At 34.9% G+C, this 22,158-nt stretch overlaps 3 protein-coding genes across 5 annotated transcripts; 1 reads left to right on the forward strand and 2 right to left on the reverse strand.

Annotated features, from left to right (window-relative positions):
- Positions 1–566: 566 nt before the first annotated feature.
- LOC129796966 (uncharacterized) lies at positions 567–14,426 on the reverse strand. 3 transcript variants are annotated; one of them, XM_055839126.1, is made up of 10 exons: positions 13,988–14,426; positions 11,783–11,889; positions 8,183–8,597; positions 5,317–8,097; positions 5,034–5,167; positions 4,686–4,703; positions 4,221–4,383; positions 2,662–2,774; positions 2,411–2,560; positions 567–2,310 (listed from the first exon to the last, which is right to left on the reverse strand). In XM_055839126.1, exons 1-10 carry the CDS (start codon positions 14,088–14,090, stop codon positions 1,813–1,815), a joined length of 4,482 nt encoding a protein of 1,493 aa, XP_055695101.1. In that variant the 5' UTR covers positions 14,091–14,426; the 3' UTR covers positions 567–1,812. The 3 variants fall into 3 exon arrangements, with proteins under 3 accessions (XP_055695101.1, XP_055695102.1, XP_055695103.1); XM_055839127.1 differs by lacking the exon at positions 4,686–4,703; XM_055839128.1 differs by lacking the exon at positions 11,783–11,889 and having other exon boundaries at positions 13,988–14,400.
- Positions 14,296–16,890, reverse strand: LOC129796967 (dynein regulatory complex protein 1 homolog). The gene is made up of 2 exons (XM_055839129.1): positions 16,678–16,890; positions 14,296–16,593 (listed from the first exon to the last, which is right to left on the reverse strand). The coding sequence occupies exons 1-2, from the start codon at positions 16,818–16,820 to the stop codon at positions 14,691–14,693; spliced, it is 2,046 nt and encodes a 681-aa protein (XP_055695104.1). The 5' UTR covers positions 16,821–16,890; the 3' UTR covers positions 14,296–14,690.
- A 34-nt stretch (positions 16,891–16,924) lies between these two features.
- On the forward strand, positions 16,925–19,746 carry LOC129796968 (membrane-associated tyrosine- and threonine-specific cdc2-inhibitory kinase). Its single transcript, XM_055839130.1, has 5 exons — positions 16,925–17,642; positions 17,711–17,833; positions 18,340–18,538; positions 18,605–18,750; positions 18,823–19,746. Exons 1-5 carry the CDS (start codon positions 17,031–17,033, stop codon positions 19,273–19,275), a joined length of 1,533 nt encoding a protein of 510 aa, XP_055695105.1. The 5' UTR covers positions 16,925–17,030; the 3' UTR covers positions 19,276–19,746.
- The last annotated feature ends 2,412 nt before the right edge of the window (positions 19,747–22,158 follow it).

Raw genomic sequence — 22,158 nt, forward strand, 5'->3', positions numbered from 1 at the left:
CATGGCAATTCTCTGCGTCTGCTTTTAGGACACTCTAATAATTATATGTGTGAATAAAATATCGATTGTTCTATCGATAAAATTATATCGATGGTATGAGGAAAAAGAGGAAAAATTTTTAAATATTTCTTTTTCCGGGAAAAACTAATTTTTGGGGCTCCAAAAGTCGCCGGGAATGCTCAGGGGGGCCCCGAGGAGCTTCAGTAAAAATTTGGGGGTGCAACTCGCCGGATTTTTTTGCGGAATTTGCACGACTTTTTTTGGCGCGGATTTTGAGCGTTTTGCGCCGGCGACGCCAATCGACGCGGCGTCGCTTTCTGGACGCAAAAAAGACAATTTCGCTGGGAAATTCGGCGGAAAATGCGAGAAAATTGCGAAAAACTAAAAGAGTGAGGGAGACAATATCAGTGACGTGCACCGTCTCATTTTCACTTCAACATATGTACCAAAAAAATAGCAGTGGTGGCTTTTGGAACTACATTTAGGGCGCCAAATTCAAAAAGTAGTCAAAAATGTATGAAAAATTTATTTTTTTACAAAAAAAAAACAAGAATAAAAAAAGAAAATTCTTGGACTATACTTTTGTTTTATTTTTACTTCAGTATCTTAATTTTGTAATGTACATTGGTTGTAATAAATTTAATTAAATCCTCATAGCCTGGCAATTTTCTCTCACCTAGAGCTAAAAGTATTTTATTCTTTGCTCTAAGTAACAAAGTTTGGCTCACGAGAGTCTTCTATTACTTTCAACATTCTACAAATATATTAATAAAAATTACCATTCTTCTTGTCTTCCAGAGCAGATGTTAATGAAATAGTTTATAGTTTTTTTTTCTTCTCTAAATTAAATTATTGGAATATTTCTGTGTGTTGCATTTTCCTTTATTTTCTTCTTCCTTTCGTGTAATGTGTCTGTGAGTTTTTTTTTCTTTTTTTAATTAATATCAATTTGGTCATTATATTTTATTTTTATTGTTTTACAAAATATCATCGTTACTGCTTAGATGATTTTTTTTTCTTTAATTTCTACTTCCTACACTCCAATTTGATGGGCCTTTTTATTTGTTCTGATGCAATTTAAATTAAAAGAAAGAAAAAACCCTCAAGTTTTTAGGGCCTTTTAATTTATGTTTTAATCCAATCAGAGAACAAATAATGCCCAAAATGTCTTATAGAATTCATCAAAATTCCTTTGGTTAAGTACAGTACGTGAAAAAAATTGAAAAAAAAATTAAATTGATCAGAATTATCCAAAAAGTAAATTGTAGATTATTATAAATTAGAGTTCTAACAAACCTTTTGGATTTAGTATATTGAAATTGTACAAAAAAAAAAAAAAGAAAAGAGATACTAAACTTACAAAATACTTGCTGTTGCTATACATTTGAACAAATATGTATATTGTGCAAAAAAATCTGCTGTTTTTTTTATTTACTCATTTATGTAAATAAAGAAGAAACAGAGAGATAACAGAATGATCAAACTATTCATATTCTGCAATATTCTTTTATACATGAGAGAAGTTAATACAGATTTAAAGTAAATTAATATTTTAAACAACACATTAAACTGTATTATCACAGAATATTTATTCTTTACTACGGCCAAACAGGGTTTTTTCCCTATTCCGAAAGGTATTTTCTTTTGCTGTTTTTGTGTGGTTGTTGTAGTCTCTTATAGGAAACAGTAAAGAATAAACATTTGTTCAAAAAAAAAAAACACCAAACTAAACAGGTGTTTTACAGGTTTTAGGGATCTCTAACACAGTTAACAGAAAATTTGGACACAAGAATTAAACGAAACGCTATAAATTTATTTTATAATTCGCGAAACAGATTCAATACCGGAATCCTCATCGGTACTATCGCTTATTCTTGTCGATCGATCGTGATTGACCTTTTGACTTCTGCGCTCTACCTCATTAATCAGATCCTCCCGTGAAACAATCATATCTCCATCTGGTAGATTATTACCATCTCCACTCCCATCACGACTACTTGTCAGGGAATCCTCAAAACTCTCCGAATGCATTGTCTTCCCGAACGTTGTGAAACTCATCGGGCGATCTGATCCCGAACTTGAACTCAGGGAATCCATTGATCCCGTACATGATGGTGTTGGGAGAATAAAGTTATCACCGTCTGTTTTCTCCTCCAAAATTTCAGCATTTTTCTGCTTTTCCACTTCCTCCTCCACATCGTCCTCACCCTCCCCCACCGTTGACACATTCACCGTTGTCAGTGGAAGCCGTAAAAGTGGCTTCTGATGGCATAAATCACCCAGTGATGTTGACTCACATAATTCAGCAGTCTGTGAACGCGTGTATGGAGGCATAGGCCAAAAAAAAACGAGAGTTATATATATTGTAAATTCCATCAACGGGTAATTATCATAAAAGTAAAACACTTACAGCAACACCTTCACCATCATCCTCATGCCCATACACATGATCACTCCCTCGCAAATTCTCCTCTTGACGCGATAAATCGCTGAGACTTTTTGGCCAGTCAATGGGCATTGAAGAATAATTTGTGTACTTTACATCTTCATCTTCGCCATCCTTTAACAACAACAAAAAGAAATCAAATTACAAACTTCCATTCTTTCAAACTGTGTGCACACAAAAGTATTGCAAAAACAATAAGAACAAAAAAGAATCACCTGCAATTGTGACCAAGAAAAGTCTGAATCACTCGGCCAAGTGTTGCACTGTGCTTGGAATTGGCTATTGTGAAATGGACGAGTTGAACTTGAGACCATAAATCCATCTAAATCTGCAATTTAAAAAAAATACAAAACATTCTCTCTTTACAAAGTGAAAAAGAATCACAGCTAAAAAAAAAACAATGGACATTTAAAATAAATCATTTGCTTTCTAATAACACAAAAAAAATAAGTTAAAAATATTTATTTTCTTCTTGGATTGAAGAGAATGAACAGAGAACTTGTCAAAATAGTCTTATAATGTTTAGGAAGATCAAGGAGTTTATTCTACGTAACATGTGTAGGTACAGCAAATCCTTTAAGTAAACATAAGAGGAGAATCAAACTCAGGATTCTGTTAGTGTCAAAGACATAATTTTAATTGGAATCAGCTCAGCTGCTGAAGATTTGAAATGCATAAAAACCTTCGTGATTCATGAAACATTAGCGCTAATATTCCATCAATGAGATTTAACGAGGTATTCTTGAAACATTTTTTCGTTGCTAGATTTTGATAATATAAAATGCAAACTTTCTTACGATCATTTACGATGTGTTTTCCCTGGATCATTTAAGAAGTTTCTTTTTCTGTATTTTTTTTGTTCCGAAAAATCTCAAAAATAGATGAAAAGTTCTCGAAAATAAAACTCAAATGAAACGTGCAAAAGTGCTTTTTTTTTTCAAAATAGAAAACATTATAAATACCAAGTTTGAGCCCGATCCGACGACCTTGAGTTTTAGAGTGGACACAGAAGCTGTGCTATTCTTTTCTTCGAAAGAATCACAGCTAAAAGGTTACGTTCTGAATCAGAATCCAGCAACATAAATGAAAATACATTCTTTTTCACCAATGAAACATAAGCGTAAATGTTTCGTTCATTGAAAGAAGCATAAAGCAATTTTTGTGTCACTTTTTGCATTTTTGAGTAAATGTTTGAAGCTTTTTCAGCTAATAAAAAATAGCAAGACTGTTTGGCGATTCACTTTTAGGTACATGAAACATAGAAATATTGAAATATGTATATACGCTCATGTTAGAGAACATTTTAAGGATAAATTTCTTCTTTGGCCACTTCTGCGTTAATTTAATGGATAATTTTGAAAAAAAAAAAAACAATAAAATGCATGAAAATAAAATGTTTCACGTTTGGGTGTCTACGTATGATCCTAAGAACGCGAAAGGCTTAAGATTATGACATGACCTGTATGTTTCCTCAAATAAGGTCATTAATACTCGTAGAATAATTAACTCATCTTCAACACAAGATTTTATATAAATTGTTTATAGTTTTGTTTTGCAATTCAATATCAAAAAGAAAATTAAAAATTTAATAATTTTTATTACATACTATATGTTCTTTTAAGCAAAATAGTGTAATAGAATAGAATTATATTTATGTTTTGTAAGAAAATATATGAATGGTATGTAAAATACATTGCGTCATTGCAGCTAATAATACAGAAGCAACAATAAATATAAATTTCAATTAATGCCAAAAATATACATATATACTCACCAATAGCTTCTGCATTGAACTTCGATGATTGGAGATTGTCTCTATGGTGATTCCAAACTTTTGGCTCACTATATGCTGGCGATAATGGCACAACTTCACGGGGGTACTCATATACAGAATGATACATCTGTACTTTGAATATCACATTCCTCCGATTCTTTCCCTGGAAATAAAAATTCAAAAAAAAAAACGGCAAAATGTAATTCCACGTTCACCACCACACGCAATATCATTTGAGGAAGCTTATAAAAATTTATTATTATATACGTCAAGTATGTAATGCGTATACCTACTAAAAATAGATAGAAAACAAGTATTTTTTGTCTTTACTAAATCACCTTTTCTCTTGATGGGACATTCGCATTGTATTAATACATATTTCATGTGAAGGGGGCATATTGGACAAGCTTGAATGTTTATAAGTTTAAAAAAAAAAGTCATTTTATCCATAAAAAGGATACTTACACCGACTGAGTCATCTTCCTGTAGTAGTTCGTTATAGCATCAATGCAACAATTGTTAAAAAGTATTTGAAAACAATTAAATTAAAAACAATGTGTGAATGTTAATTGAAAAGAAAATAAAGTTTGTAAAAAAGAAAGAACTCGTGCACTGTCCAATTGGGGATTTTTTTGTGTTTAATACAATTTCTCATACAAATTGTAATTTTCCTCTCTTTTCTTTTCTTTTTTTCTGTGTTTTATCGTAAATATTTAGCTCATTCAAAAAGCTAATAAAAACTTTGTGAAGGAGTTGATATAAATTGCTTTGTTGTCAAAGTAATTTATTTAGAAAATAAATAAAATTACTCACACTGCTTGATTTATCGGGACTTTTCATTGCAGATCGTGCAGGAAGAGCCATTGAATCCCAACAAGATGGAATAAATTCCCCTTCAACATCCGATGAACAATCTTCAGAATTCAAAGGTGGTGACTCAGAATTATCTGCAAAAATAATAAAATACCACTTTTTTTTTCTACAAAGAAAGAATAACTGAAAGGATAACAAACTCTAAGAACAAAAAAAAGATGACAAATAAACAATTTAAGAATATAAATCAGATAAGATTTATTTTTGTGAAACTGGAACTCACCCAAACTCCTGTGGACGGGTACTTTATCTTGATGTTTTGCCCAAATTTCCGTTTCACATGGCCCATTGAGTGATGTTGTGTCCTTTTCCACCTCCTTCTCATACATTTTTTCCGTCTCTGCAGCACTGAGACCTTTGAGGTACATAAACTCTTCACTGCTATTACTATCATCTTCATCATCCACCGCATTCCCATCGCTATCCCACTCATCACCATTGAATGATGTTGACATCATCTCACACGCTGGTACAGAGTATCGAATATCGCTGAGAGCATTTTGTTGCCCCATGACCGATGAGGACCATGGATCCTCTTCCCCAGAGAGACACTGTCCCTCGGAGAGGATGACCCCACTCTCCTCACCGAGCCCATCGTAATCAGCTATCTCGTATATGCTGTAGTTAGCAATGGGATGTTTATTGTAGATAACGGGGGTGGATTCACCCCAGAATTTATTCATCGATAAATCCTTCACGAGCATATCCGTTGTTGCGAGGGTAACATGATTGGCAGACGCCACTTTCCCCCCACCTGCCTGCATGGGTGGTGGTGACTTTCGATTGCCCTCATAGCGTGAAATGGATTTACCATCCGTATCTTTGGCTTGCAATATCTCAGTAGAATGTTGTGGAGGATCATCCCTCTTGTCCCCATTCTCTTCCCCATCACCCCCGCCATTCTCAACCACCTTGACTGGGTGTGGAGATTTTGAAAAGTCTTCATCATCGTTCACCGTATCATTGTCACTTTCAGTCTCTGACAACTTATTGTTTTTATCTCCATTCGTCAAAATACCCAGAGTACTATTGATTTCCTCCACATCTATCTCATCCACATCCATAAGACTATTCCTATCCACCTCTTGATTCCCCTCTTTTCCCGCAACATCAGTGGAAGTAAGATCTGAATTCCAATCAGGCTCCGATATTTCCGAAATTCTCTCATCATCCTCAACAAGGGTTGTGGTACTTGGTATTCCACCAATTGAAATACAAGTTTCCCCTTCGATGGTATTTGTTGTGCACGTTGCATCGGGATCTAAATCTGATGAAATGTGATCTTCTGAGAATGTTTTTGCTCCCTCGGGTGAACATAACTCATTCACCTCGATAGTTCGTGTTAGATTCAACTCCAAACTCATGGCTTTCTTTTCCGGTGGTGGCACATCAACAGGAGACACAATTCCGCTACTTTGGAGATTTTTCTTTTCAACTTGTGGCGAAAATTGGTCATCTCTATCCCCGAGTGTGTCTTCAAAGTTAAATAAAGTATCATTTGACGCCATTAGTGTCTTTGAAACACCCATAATTGCTTCTCCCGTCTCCATACATCCCGTACTCGTACTATCCTGATACTTTGCCTCATTCATTACGAATGTCTTAAATGTCGTTTCATCCTCACTCTCCTCGGCAATTGGCGACAATGGTCTTCGCTGGTAGTTTATTATGATTTCCTTTGCTGATTGCACATTCGATGCACCCTCAAGGACAAAATCCGGAAATACCTCTCCTCGATTGTCCTGGAAATTCTCTTCATCGTCGGAGAAATTAATGGGATTCATCATGCCTTGGGCATGAGGGAGTACTTGCTCTAACTGTCGTCGCAATGCATCGAATGTTACATCGAGATTTCTCCCATCATCCTCCTCATCGTCATCATCGTCATCCTCATCGTCTCCCGTGAGAACCTCAAATGTCTCATTCCCCGTGGCTTTCTTGAATGTTTCATCATTTTTTGCCCCATCTGCTGCTTCTGCCTCCCCTTCATCTGTCTTCTGAGGATGCAAAAACCACCCCGAATGACCTGCTTTCGACGTCGACGGCTGTGAATACCAACTATCCACCGTATACGCTGAATTAATCTCAATGGGTGTGTTAACTGGTGTTATTGTTGTGAGATCCACCGATATCACCTCATCCTTTTCCCTTTCAACCACTATCGTGGGAGCATTCGCCTCGCCCTCGCACACAAATGTCCCATCTGTTGGCTTCACATAAGTCCCATCTGATGGCTTCACAAAAGTTCCATCAGTTGGCTTTACAAACGTTTCATCATTGGCGTTTACTGTTTCACTACTGGAATTTTCCCCGTCAAATAGAACACGCTGCTGCTGCTGACACCCCAACAAATCGATATGAGTTACTTTATTGGTGACACTCGGTGTACTTTGGAGAAATTTATTGCTATGAATATTCGTAAAGAATGCCTCCTCAAATGAATCCGTTGATTTCTCCATGGCATCCACAATTTCTTGCATCATCTCTTCCCGCATACTACCAACAATTTTTTCACTTTCCACAAGTACAGAGTCAACGAGTTCTGCTGCCGCAGCTTCAATCTCATTGATATCAACATGGTACTCGTATGCATTTCTGCATTCACCATTCCTCTCCACATTCTCAACCGCAAGTGTCTCCAATACATCCTCATACTTTGCTTCTTCACTGACATCATCCTCATCATTTATATCGCAGGTGTCTTCATCTGCAATGGCATTATGTAGTGCCATTAGAGCTTCCTCAATTTCACTATTTCCCGATGCACCCTCATCACTATCTGATACATCTCCATCGCACTCCCCCTTATCTCTCCCAGGAAGACTTTTTGCATCCCCAAACTCCATTCGTAAGTCGAGATTCTCCAAAAATGATTGGCTTTTTGTACTTATAACTGGCAACATTGAATCACTATCGATTTGTGTTTTTGGCACACCAGACGACACCTCTTCTATATCAAGCACAACACACGATTCATGTACTATGGCATCTTCATGGGATGGGACTGTAATTGAAAATCAAATATAAAATATCCCATTTATATAATTTTACACATGAAAAGTTTAAAAAAAAAAGTAGGTAGTTCCTACCTGAATTAACAAAATTCCTATTAATGGCATTAATAGATGGCTCAACGACAACACCAATTTCATTGCGATTTGCAATGTAATCTCCAGCATTATTATTCTCAATGTTCTCCATATCGGATGGCGATATTGGGCCATTGTTGTTGTCAAAATCATGATTAATTGGTGCAGCATACATAATATTATTATGATTTGTCTGCACTTCATTCACATTTACAATTAATTGTGGTGAATGAGAGCCATTATTGGTGGTATTGCTGCATATATTTGCCGTTTGATCAGCATTAACGTGATTTGGTGGTCTCGTTTCTTCCAAATCACCACCACCAACACGTTGATTGGATGCGAGTGCACCAAAGATTGGATATTCCGTACGATTGGCAGTCTCACTGCTTCCTGGTGTTTCATTTTTGAACTCCTACAGCAAATGAGGAAAAGAGAGAAAGACACACAAATATAGGGTTTTTTGCACTATTAGAGGTCAATTGAATTCAATTTATCATGACTCTTTGCGTGTCATGTGATAGAAAATTGTTAATTTGATCAAATTCACAGGAAAGCTACACTACTGCAAGATTAATTTCAATATTCAATACACAGAAAATATGTTTTTTATAATTTCAAGGAGAGGGGGTTTAAAGTTATTCAGATGCTTTATATAGAAACGTTATTACATAGGTAGCTAAAAGGTAAGTATTATATATTTTTTTAAATAAAGCAAAGACTACAAAAATTCCAAAGGAACAATTTATTAAATTAAATACATAAAGTAAATAATGTGTGAATGCGTGTACATAAGAAAATAATTGCAAAATCTTTTAGTTCTAATTTTAGAAGCATAATTGAGATAAATATCGCTACATATATAGGTTGCGTTGGAATATAATTTTTCGATCATTCGAAGGTTAATCAACGCGAATCAACGATTACCATAATAATATGTTTTTACAAAAATACCAACAATTACCTCCATATACGTACTAAAATAAAACCAGCAAAAGTTACTTTGAATTACAAGAAATCTAATCTTCACTTTTATTCATTTAATTTATTTTTGATAAAAGTAAAAATAAAAAAAGAAATGAAATTGTCTCTCTTTACGTAAACATACATAATTAAAACTTATTAATAATTATTTTTAAATGCTAAAGTTAGCCTTCAATCGATATACCTAATATGTAATTTTCTTAACTTAATAAAACGTTTTATATTATTACGCGTATACCCATAACCAACGTTTATCCAAAAAGTCGATAATTGCTGTCTGTAAACGTTTAATTAGAGATAACACGCTTGAGTAACTATTAAAGTTTGAGAAAAGGTATTACAAATGCTTTTTGAAAGTACCTCCGTCAATGTGTTATGGAACTATAAATTGTCCAACTAATAAGAATTGCAGCAACAACAAAAAATCCCACAATAAAAGGCAGGAAATTATCATTTTGTTCAACAATAAATTACCAATATAAGGGAACATTTTATTATTTTACAAACGTTGCAATTTAGAAAAAAAAACGCAAGGTGGACTTTTGGTCTAATGACTTTATTTTTCAGTAAATTCCGTGATGCTCTTGTTGAAAAGGGAACTGTGGGGGGTAATGGCAAAGACACTTCTCTAATACCTACTATATAGCAGTTATCTAAAGCCTAAATTGTAAATTATATTTTTGGACAGAATGAAGATTATTTTATTCGTGTTTATCCGTTTTATGTGTAGTTGCTGATGAAGCTATATCAAATCACATTTCTTGTGTTTCATTTGAGATATGAAAAAAGAATGTTGTTCAAAATTGAATAAATTAACACTACAAGATTGTAAAGATGGAAATCGTTTAGTTATGTTGTCTATAATTTTGGATCATTTTGCCCCAACTTTTTAATTCGGCGTAGCTAGATGTAAATACCGCAAAAGTCAAGTAGTTTTGGGGTTCTTTAGAATAAAAAAAAAATATTTTAAAGCTATGAAACAAAACAAGAAAAGTCAAAAGTATAATTAAACGTCAAACGTTAGAATAAAATGTCAAAATTCTGAGAAGAAACATCAAATGTTAATATTAAACGTCAAAAGTTTGAAATAGGAATGTCAAACGGTAGAATTAAACACATTATTTATCGAAAGCAACTGAATTACAGTTTAAAGATCTCAATTTTCATAAACCTTGACTCCTTTGAATTTTCAGTGTCTTTTAGGTGAATAAAAATTATTTTTTTCCTAAAACACCCTTCCTTTAATAGATTCCTCGAGCCCCGCTTTTATCTAACTCCTACAACATTTAACTGGTAATTAAAACAGTACCCATTGGTTCTTAGTAAATTACTAATTATTATGTATAGTTTGAGTTTAAGTAAGTGCCCATTGAAATGCTATCGACTTCTCTGAGTGTGACCATTAAAAAGACCCATTGAAAAACAATTTGGAATGAGTCACAGTCAAATTTTACTTTCATGCTAATTAACATAACATTTCAGCAGACAAATTCCCTCGGCGACGGTGAAATTCTAACGAAAGGGATTTTTGTGTTTATAAATATTATTTCCTGTTGCTTCATTTCTTTCAGTTTGTTTACTTTACGCTTATGTACATATTTTTTCTTATTTAAATAACTGATAAACCCTTTTTTTTCGTTAATCTACAATGCCAATCAGAATGGACAAAAAAAGAAATTCTGCTGAATGCTAATTTCTTGTCTCTCACAGCTACATTTATACGAAAAAAAAATTTTTGTGGGCGATTTGACACATAGTAATAAAAAAAATTACACAACTATCCCAATTGAGGAAAACCTCTCAACATACGGCATTTTATTCCTACATTCAATTCAATTAGCAATACAAAATGAATGTGATAAATTTTCATATCTCTCCCTCTCTTCATCTTTAGCTAGAACTCTTGTGTGTGTATAATTCTCTTCCTTTCATCCTCCACACACTAGCTAGCTAAGCTAGTGAGAAGACAGCTTTGTGCTGTTAGTTCTATATTTTGATGAAAATATGCTACATTTCTACACACTACATTTATTTATGTAATAGTGTTATCGATTTTTTTCTGCCTTCTCAACAAACTTTAGCATTATATTCTTTCTTATGGTTATTCGCACAAGTAGCGCGTTGAACTGATGTGTGATGACTAATACGCGACAGCAACAGAAGAGACACAAGACGGACGGAGGAAAAAAAAAACGATGCGCGGTTATTTACACAACAATAAAAGCATGCAAATTGCTAGTAAAAGAACATAACATTGCGAATTGTGTGATAAATGATAAAAATTGTGACCAAATAATTACCTTATGATTATTTTCCTTTACATGGTCAAGCTGTTATTACAAGATAGGTTGTTAAGTAATAGCAATAATGAGAATCTTTTAGAATAGGTTAAACATACATATTATAGTGTTAGATGAAGAGGAAAGTATATTAATGGAAATATAATAAGAGTACATATAGGTATAGGATAGGGAAAAATATTGAAGCAAGCGCACTAAAACAGGATTAAAATGATGCTGATTTGTAACAGAGTAATAAAGAAATTTGATATACAAAGAATTCACAGGACAATGTAGGGTGTGTAAAATTGTAGGAATATGTGTTTCTCTTGTGTACCTCAAAGCCACGCTTTCTGCGGCGACAACACAAACAGGCGCCAAGAAGGGTTCCAATTCCCATAAAACTCAGCACAGCAAAAAGCACTGTTCCAGCACTCCAATTGCCTAAAAGAATTAATTAGTATTTAAGGATTTTTTTTCATTGAATTTCGATTTCCTTACCAAAAAAGTTTAGGTATATAATGTACATTTATATAAGCAAAAAAATGTCCCTCTCTCTCTCTTTAATAAAAAAATATAAAGAGTGATCAATATGCGTCCTTCGGGGCGTATTGCATGTTCTCTTGCTCTTAAAAAAAAAGATATTTTTGCGTGCAAAAAACATGTTGCCACTATTGTGTGTGGAAACGGTGGAAGCTTTCGTAAAGTTCAGCTATATGTAAGCGTGAGAATTCTTCAAAGTTTAATTTAATTAAATGAATCTTTATGAAAATTCTTTATCATTGTTTTTTTCCTAATTTTTCTCAATGGGCATTAGCAATGAGTAACTTTAAACTTTGATATGTAATTTTGCAAAAGATTTAACATTCTAAGAGCAAGAGTTAATTTTCAAATCACTTTTAAAAATAATATTTTTTTTGTAAAAGATATTAATTTAAGTGAATATGCGATTTTTTGTAAAAAAAAAAATATGAAATCGCCATACTTTCTAAACTTACTAATCATTTGCTCTAAAATGCAAACATTTTCGACATTTATTGTAATATTCATGAAACATTAGCGTTGATGTTTCATCGGTGAATATTGACAAGGAATATATTGACGAAACATCAACGTTAATGTTTCATATATTCAAACAGACAAGGAACATAAGGGTGACGTCATTATTTGCATTTTTTTAAACAAATCTTTAACAGCTCTTATTAATCTCTGTGGAAAATAGTAAGTTTGTTTGGCGATGTCTTTTTTCTTTTATAACTTAATAACTTATAAAGATTTCTCGTGTTCTGTGTGCTCCTTTGAAGGTTATAAAGACTCATATTGATATCAATAACCTCCTTTAAAAATTTTAACATAAAATTTAGAAGATTTATTACTGCTTCTTTCAATATAAACAGAAAGAGTATTCTTATAGTAATAAAACGCTTTAAAAATCTAAAGAATAGAGAAAGTTGATAATTTTTTTTATTATATTATAACTTGCGTTTTAGAAGGTGTAATAATGCTAAAAGGTATAGCAGTTTCTTTTGTAAATTAAAATATTTTTAATTCGCATTAAATAGTTGAAAACGATGCGTTGCGAACCTTTTCACTCAAAGATTTTGCGTCACGTCACGCAGTATAAAAGCAATGAGTGTGTAAATAGGCGTAATGTATTGCGATAAAATGTTTATAGGTAAGATAGTTTAGTTTAGAGACTTTTTGGGGATAATTTAGAGGCAGAAAGTCCAGCAGAAGCTACACTTTAAAATTGCATAAATCTTAAAATTAAGCATGTGTGCTTGGTGCGGCATCTTCCACGCTATCTTTATACTCATATTTCCTTGAGCACAATTTTATCAACGGAATGAGAATGAATGAAATAATTTGCCACAACAGCGTCATTTCAATTTTATCACTTTTATAGACAACGACGTATAAAATAGACGTAATATAGCATCCATCTCAAGCAAGTGAGACTTGTACATTTGAATTGATGCTGTGTTGAGCTATGCACGGGAAAGGCTTTTCTTACACAGGGGGCAAATGAATTGTTCAACGTACAATAAATCCCATTTTTTTTTCTTTAGGCTCGACATTGTTTCTCTTGGCTGGTTTTTTCTGCAGCTAAAACATGTTTTTTTTATTATATTATTGAATTCTCTGCACGCTTTCATTGAGAATGAGAAAGAGATAAGTAATTGGTGCTTTTTCACGGTTATCACCGATCGGACAACTTTTGAGGTGTTTTCGCCTTTTCTGTATACCTCGCATGGGGGGACACCACTAAAGCCTGAAGCGAAAATGTGAAGGAGATGCATCTGTTGTTGCATATTAAATAAAATTGCAAATATAATTCACATTATGTGCTTGTTGCCAAGAAAAGCAATTTTTGAGACAAGAAAATTAATCATGTGTTGCAGTTTCCTTTCAATTAATTAGGAAATTTTCCCTCCAGCTCGCCACAGTTCAGGGATTGTCCTGCCTTTGCTTCCGGGCAGAACAGGGCAGTGTACCCCCATGAACGGGGGAATTTTTCTCTTACATTGGATTCCCTTCTTACCTGGGCGCACGGAATCCGCTCCATTTATTGGCATTGCTGCACAGACGCTGAATGTGGCAAAAAACAGGAAACTTCCTCTCACCCACTCAGTCATTGCGCCCATTGAATTTCGTTTTCAATGCACTACCAAATTGCAATTGCACTTTCAAACAACCATTACAGGATTTTTTTTATATAAAACAGAAAATTGATGTCTATGCAAGTTTGACAAAAAAAAATCACTGTTACATTTCCTTTGCTGTTTTAGGGGCTTCCCTGCCACCTGCGTTTGGATATAAATACAACAATCGATGCCCAAACACCTAGTCTACCAAATTTTCACATTTAATTCCACATATTAGCTGTATAATTAAGCACAGAGGAAATTTTCAAACAAACTACACAAATTTTCTTTCGCCATTTCTATCGTCAGCTAACATCAAGCACCCCATAACCAACTGATTGACTTATCCAGTGGAAATCCGTCAGATAAGTCTGATGTCTCCCATGCGAAGTTCAATGTTCGAATGCTGTTCTATTGCTAAATTCCAGCTTTTACATGTGAAAAACTCATAATTTTCACCATAGAATTTCCCAAAAACAGATATCTCCATGGATTTAAAATTGATAAACCATGGAATTCCATGGATTTTCCACGGATATTTGGTGAAAAAGGCCAACTGAAAATCTCTTTTAGGCGTTTTAGGCATTAACGGTTGGAGATTTACTTATTTGAATTTTCGCAACCTTCAACGTATTTATGGAGGAGGTGCTTCAACTCATCATTCTGCTTCCTCAAATGCGTGCACTCCGTGTCTAATTTTTCCCTGTCTTTTAACACCTTCAGGTAATCCGTCAATCCGTATTCCAGTCCCTGCCACAGGCGTTCTTTCTCTTCCGGAAATACACGTCGAAACTGCTGCCAAAAGTCCCGTACTTCCCCAGAGTCTAGCAATCTGGACAAACTCAGTCGCATCTTTGGGATGTTTTCAATATCAGACAATTGATTTTCATCCTGCTGCCCTTTTGTACCGTAGTGATCCCCCATGAAATCTCGCAAGATCGTTAAAACTTTTGGTACTTCCAGCACAAACTCATGATTTTCCTCCTTGCACTCAGCATCTGATGAGGTTGTAATTTGTTCAGAAGATTGGGAGCAATGCTGACAAAAAGCATACTGAAGGAAATACTTGTGAATTTCCGCCAAATCTTCCACATTCTTTATGCCCAGAGCTGTGAAGATGTTATCAATTTTCACGAGCAATTTCTCATCATTTTCCTGGAGTGGCTCAATAATTTCTTCGAGTTTTTTCTCAATAAGAAAACCACTTTGATCGGCAATTTTTTCATAAATCTCCCTCAAAATTGGAGAATCGGGTGATTTAGATGGGACTTGAGATGATTTCTGGCGCGCTTGACTTGCCAGAGATTTCTTTTCCTGTTCAATCGTTTCACATGCTGCCTGGAAGGATGGAAGTTCCTCGAGTGTGGTCAATTGGTATGAAATTGATGGTACTTCTGCTCCCAATTGCGAGGTATGTAGCTGCTCATCAATCTCCAGAATTTGATTGAGAAGCTTCATGGCTTCTGTGTAGTTCATTTCCCAAATTCCCAAATATTTCGAATCACTGGTGTCTGCAAAGATCACAGCGGAAGCCTCAATATCTCGGATTTGTGTTTGCAGCTTTGAAATCTCAGATTGAAGTTTTCCACACTCAGCATTGCCCTGTGATGTTGTATCGCGGATTTTCTTTTTTAGCGACGCAATGACTTCACTCATCCGCAAGAGGCGTTTTTTCTGCTGACATCTGATGATTACATTCTCTTCCTCCCGACGCTTGAGTACTTCGAAATTGTAGTCGAGCTTCTCGGAGTTCAGGAGGATGTTGGCTTTCACCCGTTGCAGCTCCAACTGGAGAGCTTCATTGTCATGCTCTAGGTTTATTTTGGTAGCCCTCGTAAGTTCTTCGTGCTGAACTGTGATTCTCTCAATCTCAGCCTTGAAGAATTCTGACTTCTCCTTGGCATCAGAGAGCTTCTTCACTTCCTTCTCTTGGCGTTCTTTGTAGAGATCATCCCATTTTTGGTTGATGTTTCCCTTGATTCTGGTTCTCTCCTGATCAATAGTCTGCTGCATGAAATCCAAGTGCTTCCTATAGGCGGATTTCATAGCCTCAATGTGATGATCAACTCTCTCAACCAGACACACAATATCTGCTGCTTGTTTCTCCTGATCCTCATAGTATCTCTCATCAGCCTTCTTTAGCTCCTTCCAGCACTCCTTTATAATATCATCTTTCTGGCGTGTCAGCTCACGAATACGCCCCTTTTGTTCCTCCAAACCCTCATGCATATTGAAGGGATCTTTTACTTGTTCCAACTCCTCCCATTTTGCTGAGATTTCCTGAAATTTCTCAGTTGCAGTCTCAGATTCGGCATTCAACTTTTCAAGGAGTTCATCCCTAAGCTGAGCTTCATCTGCACGACGATCAATCTCCCTCCTATCATTTGCAATGCGGATATTTGTCACAAGTTCTGTTCCATCTCGCAGCAGTTCCCCCAAAATCTTATTACTCTCATCAATTCTTCGTTGGATGTTGTCTCTCTTCAACTCATCCGGATTTATTCTATAAAAAAAATCATTATTCAATCATTAAATTTAATCAATAAATTATTTAATGAATGAAATCGGAATTATTGATAAAACATACGTTGGAAGTTGAGTAGACTTTTTGGCCTTTAATTTTTCAACCACCATCTGCAAATTCACTTCCAATTCATCCTTATTGGACACATTGGGCTCTATGAAAATCTTTGGAAGAGCAATTTCATCTGGTCTCTCATTTATGTCCATTTTATGCACAATTTTTCACAAAATTCACCGCAGAAAATTTTTATTCACAAAAATTAGGCGTTTGTTTATTTTAAAATTGATTTTTTTCTTTGTTGATAGCACCGCAGATGGCGCGTGCCTCGCGCAAAAATCATAACCTCAAAATTTTTGTTTCTTTTGGAGGTTAGTGGGTGCGAAGAGAGACAAAAAGGTGTAATTTAGTTAATTTCAATGGATTTAATTCAAGAAAATCAACCAGTGATGTTTAGTGAGACTAACAAGTCATATCTCCCGCTCCCGGATATCAGTGATGCGAATTTATCGCACTCATTCAAGAGTCAGAAGCCCAGCACAAAGAAGAAGCCGCCGGCTCTGTTTACAAAACGCCCTCCCCACGTAAACCGGAGCAATTCTTCCAGCACAGCTATTGCAATCTCGTTTAGATGCTCTCCGGGAAATGGGCAGTTATCATCAATGTACCAACCAACAAAGAGGGAGTCGTATTTTGATCAGTGTTTTGAAAAAATCTGCAAAATCGGCGAGGGAAGTTTCGGCGAGGTGTTCAAGGTGCGTTCCCGGGAGGATGGTCTGCTGTATGCAGTTAAAAAGTCCAAACAGTACTTCCGGAGTGAGAGCTACCGTGAGGAGCGTCTTCTCGAGGTCAAGAGACACGAGGAGTTCTCAAGTCATGATCACTGCGTCACCCTCTACAGAGCCTGGGAAGAGAATGATCGACTCTACATCCAGATGGAATTGTGCCAAAGTAGCTTAGAATCCTACGTCATGGAGCATAGTAATATTCCTGAATCTACAACATGGTCATTTCTTCTTGATCTCTTGTTGGTGAGTACTTTGATCTTTCATTCTTGGTTAAGAATATTGCAGTGAAATTAATTAATTTAAATTTTCAGGCGCTAAAAGGACTACATGATAGAAATCTTATTCATCTAGATATCAAATTGGACAATATCCTGGTCACAGAAGATGGTGTGTGCAAATTAGGAGATTTCGGATTAGTCTTTGACCTTAATCGAGTAAGTTTTGTTAACTTTGCAATATGAATCTACCTTGTTTAATATGAAATCTTTGAAATATAAATTAATTTCATAATATTTTGTAATAGAATTATTAGAAATCTGAAGAAAAATATATTTCTAAGGAAGTAATTCAATACCACATGATGCAAAATTGTGAAGAACTCAAGAAATTTGCTGATCAGCTATTTTTCTCTAAATGCTCTTGCAAAATATTCTCCAATTTAATTTGTGACACAATTTTATGTTAATTTTTAATTAAAAATAATTAATATTAATCTACATTGTTTCTGACTAAACGTCCTTCTCTTTTGAACCCCAGAGATCATAAAATAATTATATATCATAAAAATTATGATACCTATCTATTGATTTATTGTTATGCTAACAGCCAACATAGTGAATGTTTTCCTACTAAAAATAAACTCTCATCCCGGGTATGGCTTTTTCTTCTCTTCACTTCTTATCTAACAGCCTAATTAATGATTTTTATGTTTCTTCTAAAGGAAAACAAAGAGTCCGCCATGGAAGGAGATTCACGGTACATTGCACCTGAGCTTCTGGAGGGTGTTTTCTCAAAGGCCGCCGATATCTTTAGTTTGGGCATAACAATGTTGGAATTGGCGTGCAATCTTGAATTGCCGTCAAATGGGGTACTATGGCAGCAATTGAGAATTGGAATCCTCCCTGAAGAATCAAAAGAAAGTAAGTTAATTGTTTTAGAAAATATTTTTGCTTGATTTTAAATGTGTTCTCTCTGATTTCTTTTAGTGCTCTCTGAGGATCTATACAACGTCATAAGGTGGATGATGAATCCTGATTGTGAACAGAGACCCTCCGTTAATGCACTTTTGCAGTATCCGCGAATAAAAATTTTGCTTAAACGACGCAAACGATGGTGGTCAATAACGAAAATGGTAAGATAAAATACAAAAAAAAACGTCTCAGCGTGTGGGCTGGATATTAAATGTTGCCGTTTACATTTTCAGAGAAAACTAAAACGAAAAGCAGTGCAACAGATCTCAAATAAGTGGCACAAATTTAAGAAAACCTTGCGGGCTCTCGTTGCACGAATGAGCTTGGCTGTGCTACGCTGCATCCATAGGAAGCGTAAGAATGTGTATGAAGAGCAAAATTTCATGTCGCCACTGGAGATGAGTGACGATGATCCGCAGACAAGTACTCCAATTTTGGGCGATAGCAGCATAAATATGTCCGAGGTGGTGAATTCAACGCCAATCTTGAGCTATGAGAAGAGTAGAAGGAGGAAAACGAGACTAGCAAATGCTGGTAGTCCTCAAAGCAATTCCAGTTTCGAAGACTTTGAAGATCATTTATCACGTAGTCCACTGAATTATACACCAAGATCCGTACATGATTATTCGTCGTTGACATGCAAAAAGCTATTTACACATTCAAGTGATTCCGATAAGTCCGATTAATCCACTTTTTTTTGTTTTAAATTAATATAAATATTTACAAGTACTTTTTATCAGGCATTATTTACCAGTACATACACTGAAAAAAACAAGACTAATGTCTGATTTATTTAATTTTTTTTTCTCTAAATTGAGTGTTTTTTATTGAAATATTAGATATTTCATAGAAAGATTAAAGAATCATAAAAAAAATCTCCATAGTGAGTAATAAACTAACATTCTTAACAGCATCAGCATTTACAATATATATATAGGTAGATATACAAAAAAAAGAAACATATTAGAGCCAAAGTGTTTCCATGAAAACAAAGGCCTTTACAAGATTGTTATTATACACATATTATGAAAAAAAAGAAAAGAAAATCATTACTGGGAAAGATTTACTATCTCATTTTTATCTATTCTTATACTAACATAAATTAATTTTAATGTGATACAAGCTAAAATAAAACGATTACTGAATGGTTTCTAAAATTCATGTTTCCCCACGTCAATCTTTGATGCTCTTTTTTTGTGATCACATTTTCTGTGAGGCCGGAATTTTTTTTTCAACATGAGATGCTTTCAACAATATGAACAGAGTTGGTGCAAGTTCTACATTGTAGATTTAATGAGATGTCATCATCGGAGAGTAGATATAACATGCATGTAGGCGAGAATGCAGCATCATTCAATACTTGGTGAAGGTTTGATGAATTTCATCTCAAAATTAATTATTTTAAAAAACTGGTAGTGAAATGCTTTTAGGGGAGATCGGCTCTAATCGGACCTCTTTGTATCTTTTATAATTAACTTCAAATAACAGACAATGGGCCTTATTCAGCGACCAAGAAATCCTTGAAATCTTTGAATTTTGTACTGAAATTTCAAGATTTCAAGGGTTTCTTGGTCGCTGAATAAGGCCCAATGTTGGGCAAAATTAAGATATGAAATGATTATTAAAATACGAGGTAAATTGTCGCTTCGCTCCAATTTACCTCGCCCCGCTTCGCGGGGATTTGTTGCACTTCGCGCAAATTTTAGAAAGAAAGAAAATGTGATGTTTATAAGTAGAAGATCAGATCAACTAATCAATCCCAAACTCAAAAATTCGCAAAAACTACATGAGATTTATATGGGAGCTACCTGAAGGGGGGCTTTGGGGGGAAAATTAATACGGCCATCTGAAACCGCCTGTTATAAGGACCCTCTGTACCAAATTTCATCGCGATCGGTCAAACGGTGTAGATTTGTATAGAAAAGAAGGAACGACGTTCACCAACAAACAGACCTTTCTTTATTATATAGATTAATTAAATGAAATGTAATTTTCTAAATCCTTATTAGGCTTATTAGGGGAAACAATCACGACTAATGGGACATTTTCGTCCCGTTGATCGATTTTGAAAATGCTTAATTTTGGAGAGTTTATTTTTATTTATTGAGCTAAAACCAATGCAAGACGATATCTTTATGGTCTTTTAAGATTTTGAGATCACTAAAAGACATCCCCAAGGATTCACAGGATCAGGAAAAACGATAAACGAAAATTTTAAAAATTCCGAAACCCCGAAAAATTATTTTCACGTCGTTCCACCCGTTGGATTCCTTGTGATTTTAAGGGTTAAATTTATTATAATTATGATTTTTGAATGAAAAATGGGAAGTTTTTCTCGTGATTTGATCTTTCTAAAAAAATATACGTGTCTCGATTGTTTCTTCAAATTAGGATTAAGTCTGTATTTAAACAAATAAACTTTTTCTTTAAGGAATGATTTTCATACTCCACATTCCCACTCTTTTCAAACAGCAAGAGATCAGAATTGTACTGCATTCTCCTACAGTTTTCAATGATAAAAAATACAATTCTTTTTTTAAATTTTCGTCAAATCTATAAAAGAGCAAAGCCTCAGTGTTCAGCTCGGATTGTAATTCTTTTGGGAAGAAAATTGATCGTATAAAAAAATAGAGAAATTTTCTTCACTATATCCCTTTTATTGAAATATTCGACGATGGGGCATTTAGTGGCAATGAACCACGTTGATTAATTCATCAACATTTATTTCTTAAACATCTCGACACAATGACTGTCCGAGAGGGCATCGAAAAAAGTTACCTTTTTCAAGGTTCCCCAAATGTGGGTATGTGAGTAGAAGTCAGTGCACTTTGAACTGGACAGAGATGATGAGTCTTTTGTGGTCCGATGTGAATATAAATTGGTTACGAAACCCTAGCCGGAACTACCAAATTCCCTTTGGTGCGTGAGTAAGAAAAATGAATAAAAAAAAGAGAGTAAAACATAAGACATTACATGCATTTATATCGCCTGAACCCTAAGCCAGCAACATGAAGAATTGCTCTGAGTCACAGATCTTTTTATTTATTTTTTTCAATTGTGCGCCTTTTTCAGCGGTGCGAGAAAGCGAAACTCGCGTCAAACCTAATTCCGAGAAATTCATACTGAAAATGAAACTGAATGATCCTCCCACACATTTTAATACTTACCTACTGACGAGGACCATGCAAATTTTCCTCTGCACTGCACACACTTTGTTGCAAATAAATTTCTCAATTCTTTTGCATATCACGTGCTTTTCTTCGCCTTTTCTGCTGGGTGGCAATTTAAGGGAAAAGTGGTGCACTTGATCCCACTTCTTTTGCATCGCATCACTAAACACTTTTGGAAAGTTTAATGGCACTTTTGTATATAGAGGTAACATTCTGAAAGTGGGAATGGTGTGTAAAAAAAATACTACTATTAAATTCCACAGCGACCGTGATGAGAAATTTGGTGGAAAAAAAGCGAAGGGGTTATTCATTTTATGCACAACAAAATCTCTTTCTGTGTGCCCAAATTGTTCAAAAACCAAAAATTATATGAATGTATTTTTTTTTTAAAACAGGCTT

Source organism: Lutzomyia longipalpis, chromosome 1, assembly GCF_024334085.1.
Source record: "Lutzomyia longipalpis isolate SR_M1_2022 chromosome 1, ASM2433408v1".
Lineage (NCBI taxonomy): Eukaryota > Metazoa > Arthropoda > Insecta > Diptera > Psychodidae > Lutzomyia > Lutzomyia longipalpis.